The sequence below is a fragment of the Capsicum annuum genome, chromosome 10 (genome assembly GCF_002878395.1).
Source record: "Capsicum annuum cultivar UCD-10X-F1 chromosome 10, UCD10Xv1.1, whole genome shotgun sequence".
NCBI classification, from domain to species: Eukaryota; Viridiplantae; Streptophyta; class Magnoliopsida; order Solanales; family Solanaceae; genus Capsicum; species Capsicum annuum.
In genome coordinates this window covers 124,118,404-124,123,920 of record NC_061120.1, presented here as the reverse complement: position 1 = coordinate 124,123,920, position 5,517 = coordinate 124,118,404, and the positions used below count along the sequence as shown (strand labels likewise).

The window sequence follows — 5,517 nt, the reverse complement described above, 5'->3', positions numbered from 1 at the left end:
AGAAAAAGTAATAGACTATGAAATTGAAATCATAAATTGGCTAGAACAGTTATACGAAAAAATTTATCCAGAAAGATATTATTCAGATTAAGAGATGTTAGAATATATTAGAAAAACTAGAGAAAATCAAGATAATTTAAATAATAAAATTAATTATAGAAACCGAATTAGAAAAATAATGGAAAATCTAAAAGAAAAATTAATATGAATAGAAGAAACCTTAGAAAAATTAGAAAAAATCACATGTGATAATTTATATAATTTAAAAAACTCACTACGAGAAGAACAACACAAGATAATAAATAACAATGAAAATCTAGAAACAGATATACATTACAGTACAGTTAGGATAAATTATTATACAGAAATTTGTAATTCTGCAATTAATACAGGATAAAATAATAAACTAGACAAATTAATGAATATATCTTACGAAAAGGATAAATCATTAAAAGATATTGAAACAAAATTTAAGAAATATCCACGCACAAAGAAAAATAGATTCATTAGATATATAATAAATCTATTTTATATGTTAGTTAATCGCCTATATCCGCATCCCCCTTACAAATGGGCTGTGTAGTTGTATACTTTTTTGTCTTGGTTTAGGCTATCTCAGTATGTGGTAACTTGTGGGGGTATGAACAAGTGGTCTTTTTGTGTTTTTGGTGTAAATGGTTTTTCAAATATTTTATTCATATTCATATTCTGGTATCTTGGTCGATTAACTCCTTTGCTTGTACCTGCAGAAGTAGATTGATAAATGTTATGGGTTTTATGGAGTGTCCCAACGTCTCCTTCTAGCTCTGGAACTTTAATGTCTTCCGATCGACATAGCTCTGCACACTGCTGAGTTAGCTGATTTGTATCTATAGACTTCAGTTTATCTTCATTAATCTTTAGCTTTTCTATCTCATTACCCATACTGTCCACTTTCATTGAAAGCGTAGTTAGGGTGTTAAGTATTTATTTTAGAGTATCTTCTTCTATTATTTCAGTCTGTGTAGCTTTGTCTTGATATGTAATCTGCAATAACATTTTTGTTAGTACTGATCACTTCAATTGTAAATGTGAAATTTAATATATTCAAGACTAGTCTCCGAATCTCTTTTGTTGTAACTGAATTTTGTATGTTCTTTGTTAACCACCTGTGTATTATCTGTTCGTACAATAAATTTGTTATACACAATATATGACTCAAATGCTAACAAACATTTATATAATGAACATAATTCTTTCCCATTTTATTTCTGTCTCATTGAATGTACCTGAGTAGTATCTACAATGGTGTTCTATTTTTTCTGCTTCATATCGATATTTAGTGTTAAGTACTTCGGCTTTCTTCAGAGAGAGATGAGAGCTTTCTCAAAATGTTACTGGTGTGGATTAACCTATGCGTGTATAGAGTCAGACACAGTGCCTCTGATTTTTTTTTTTTCTGTTAGTCCTACTATTTTTTAATTTTAGAAATGTTTCGTGTTATCCGTTAAACAGAACGGAGAATGTAAGATTTTGATTTGCTCCAATGTGAAACTTAAGTGATATTCTGAATCTTTTTCTGGTCACCTCACTTATCTGTCCTTGAATGGCTTGTTCACAAACATCTTTTTATTTCTTACTTTCTTCAAAATATGACTTTTTTGGATTACCTTTAACAATCTCTGTATCTTCAGGTATTCTTGAAAGGGCCAACTCTGTTTGCATTTAAAGGGTTGGCAGGCAGATTTGCTCCAATTGGTGTACATTTATCTCTGCTGCTTGTAATGTCTGGAGGAACTCTTAGTGCAGCTGGGAGCTTTAGAGGGGCTGTAACTGTTCCACAAGGTTTAAATTTCATTGTCGGAGATGTACTTGCACCGTCCGGATTTCTATCCACTCCTTCTGATGCTTTCAGTACGGAGGTTCACGTCAATCGATTCTCCATGGACTACTACGACAGTGGGGAGGTATGCAAAATCAGTTCCTTTCTCATTTCGTAAGGAAGTATGCAGGTCAGATTATGAAAGACAAATGTGTTTCCGCCGCCACAGACTGCTGAGGACGCCTTTCTTTTCAATTTGTGTTTAATATGTGTTGTAGGTCTTGCAGTTCCATACTGATCTTTCACTGTTTGACCTTGACGGAAAGGAAGTAATGAGGAAGACCATAAGTGTCAATGATCCCTTAAGGTATGGGGGGATCACTATATACCAGACAGATTGGAGTATCTCTGCCTTGCAAGTACTGAAGGATGATGAAGGCCCTTTTAATTTGGCTATGGCACCACTGCAACTGAATGGTGGGGACAAGAAGCTGTTTGGTACATTCCTACCAGTAGGGGATGATAATTCACTCAATGTTAAGGGAGTGTATGTTCTTTAACTACCACACTATCTAGATAACTGCTGGACTCATGGACGTTTCAGCCACTTTCTTTTCTTCTAATTTAATATGGAGCATCAAGTGAAATTGCTTCTAGGCTATTGTGTAGTAGGTTACCCTGTTTCTCAAACTTCAGGAGAAGAACATGGTGAATCTAAGCACCAGAAAGTTTAAAATATCAGAAGTTTGTTAAGGAGATCGTTTGTTTGTTAATCTCTATAGAAGCATAAGCTTTTGATGTCAGGTCCAAATCTTGGTTGCCTGCTGGAATAACAAAATTTCAGGGGAAGATAGAAATCTTCAACTCGTTGACTAGCTTATGTCTTTAGTGTTCTCTGTCATGTCAACTATTCTAATTCTTTTTTTGTCATTGTGGCGGTTCAAAATCCAGATCAATGCTCGCACGTGATTTGCAGTCGGTTATTCTTTATGATAAAGAAGGGAAATTTGCTGGAGTCAGACGGCCTAATTCAAAACTTCCAATTGAGATTAATGGAACCAAAATTGTTATTGAAGATGCAATTGGCAGTAGTGGCCTTGATCTAAAGGTAACCTAGATGAATCCTCATTCAGCAACAACCAGATCCAGTTGTTTTCATATTTTGCTTGCCATGGCCCTTATGTGTGAACCATGATTTGATGCAGACTGATCCAGGAGTACCCGTTGTATATGCTGGTTTTGGTTCTCTCATGCTTACAACTTGCATCAGTTATTTATCTCATACACAGGTAAAAATTCCTGCCAAAACATGAACAACTTTGAGCTATTAAATTTTAGAAATCTCATTGGTTTTTCATGTTTTCATGTGAATTGTAACTCTTCAAAAGTTATGGGCCTTGCAAGATGGAACATCGGTGGTTATTGGGGGTAAGACCAACCGGGCAAAGGGTGAGTTTCCTGACACAATCAATCGCTTGCTCGATCATGTCCCAGAATTAGTTGAATCATCTTCTCCCAAGGAACCTGATACTCACAGTGGCGTTTAAGTTGGGTTGGAGAAAAGGGAACGATGTGGAACTAGCTGATATCGTACAGCTAGATGTTTGTTCAAGAAATACCAGAAACACATATATCAAACTATTGATACTAAATCTTCAGCTAGTAAAGACCTTGGTCTTGATTTTACTGGTTTTTTCGGCTTTGCTCTTAGTACAAATTCTAGATCAAATTCTTGGCCCATGTGAAGCAGTCCTTTTCTTTTCTTGGGCGTATTACAGATGTATAGATAAGTTTGTATTGGAAATATGTTACTTGGGTTTAGCTACTCTTTTGCATTAATTTTTTTTTCCTGTTGGTTGGTATAGAAAAAGCTGTATGTGAACATGTGAATTGTACTTTTTCCATCCAATTCTTATAAAAAGAGCAATGCTTTATATTTGACATTCATCTCAAATCGCATTTGAATTTGCCCTTTCATTTTGTTCTCGTAAAATTGTTGCATGTGACCAAGAGGCAACGAGATCAAGCTGTGGAAACAGATTCTTGCGAAATGCAAGGTAAGGATGTGTATAATAGACCCTTGTAGACCGGCCATTCCCCGAACCCCGGGCATAGCGGGATGTGGGAGCTTTACTACATCGGGCTGTCCTTTATTTTGTTTTGACATGCGATTTTTTTCAACTAGTTTTGATAAATCCGCGATCTAACACCATGAAAAGAATTATAATTATTGCAAAATGTTGTGAAGACTACATAAACAACCATTTCTACGATGAGTTTTTAGTCCAACTTGAATCCTTTGGTGATTGATTTGTTTTTTAAGAGTTGTCCGACATAAGGGTTCCTATTTGGGCTACAATGTGTTACGTGAGGCGAATAGTCACAATTAACTTTACAAATCCAACAACACAAATATTGTGGATGCAGATGTTATAGGTGAAGCAAAATGAGATATACTACAATTGGTTTCAACCTCTATATGCGAGGACATTCAAAATTCCTGGTTAATAGCAATGTAAACAAGCATAAATTATGCAAAACACAAACTTAAGAGATATAAATACATAAAATTTCTTATCTTTTAAAATATTTCATAAAATTTTATATTTCTACTTTTCCTCTGGATACATATAAATAACGAAGTGACAAATTTACATTTATTTTAGGAGAGTAAATAATGAGAGAGAATCTCTTAAATATCGTAAAAAAAAAATCAACTAAAAAATTTCCATTAAATCTTATCATTTGCAACTTACACTTTGCTTCAATTTTTTCTCATCTCTATTAATTTTTCTCCTTAAAATTTTGAAAGTTTTACTGTGTGCTTCATGTTGACCAACATTATATTTTTCTCATAGTTTTTGGCGGAATCATAACAATGACGACGACCGCAGTAATGGTCTGCAGAGTTAGATATCGAATTCAACATTGATACCTATATTTTTTATTAATGAAACACCCAAGATCTTTGCCTTGCAAAATTTTTTGGTTTTGAGCATGATGACCAAGATACAATTGGACAAGCCAATTGTACCCTTTGGATGCGGGTCGTATCCACCCTCCCCTTCCCCTCTCATACCTTAAGCAGCCTAGGAAGGATAGTATATTGTCCCCTATATGAGTGGCCCTCCACTCAATCGTGCCCTAACTATATGAGTCTTACCCAACATGATTGTATGGAGTGAATTCTTAACTTGAGTGGACTGTTTTATATACGGTTAGTGTGTACGAGTTAGGGGTTGAGTCGTACCCTTTGGATACAACTCAAGGGTGTACACTCGTACCCTTAACAGTGTGTCTGACCTAGGAGAAGTCAAGGTACCACTCGTACCCTAGGGTACGATTCCCTTAATGAGTCGTATGGTGAGTTGTACCCCTGGATGTGTCCAATTTTCAGCTTTTAACCAAGTGCCTTGTGGTCATTTCCTACACCCTAAACCCTAAGCCCTCTCATTATATAAGTGTATATGGCCTCTTTGAGCACATTTTGAGTGGATCTAACACCCTAAACTCTCTCTAAAACACTCTCAAAGTTCTTGGAAAAAGATTGGAGGCTAGGGTTTGGAGGGTGCTCATCTAGAAGATAAAGAAGAGTCAAGTTCTTGGTAAATTATCTTGTTTAAGGCGTGTAACTATTCCCTTTGTTAAATAACTCTAAACCCATGTATGTCACACTTGGATTAGTAAGTGTACATGGTGGTTTTGAAATCAAATGA

General features: G+C 35.3%; 1 protein-coding gene across 1 annotated transcript in view; it reads left to right on the top strand.

Annotated features, from left to right (window-relative positions):
* LOC107845504 (cytochrome c biogenesis protein CCS1, chloroplastic) overlaps positions 1-3,742 on the top strand; it is a 9,367-nt gene extending 5,625 nt beyond the window's left edge. The window contains exons 4-8 of the mRNA XM_016689864.2: positions 1,674-1,946; positions 2,080-2,348; positions 2,753-2,909; positions 3,007-3,090; positions 3,190-3,742. Coding sequence (XP_016545350.2) covers positions 1,674-1,946; positions 2,080-2,348; positions 2,753-2,909; positions 3,007-3,090; positions 3,190-3,348 — 942 coding nt within the window. The 3' untranslated portion in view covers positions 3,349-3,742. The remainder of the gene's footprint in view (positions 1-1,673; positions 1,947-2,079; positions 2,349-2,752; positions 2,910-3,006; positions 3,091-3,189) is intronic.
* Positions 3,743-5,517: the final 1,775 nt, after the last annotated feature.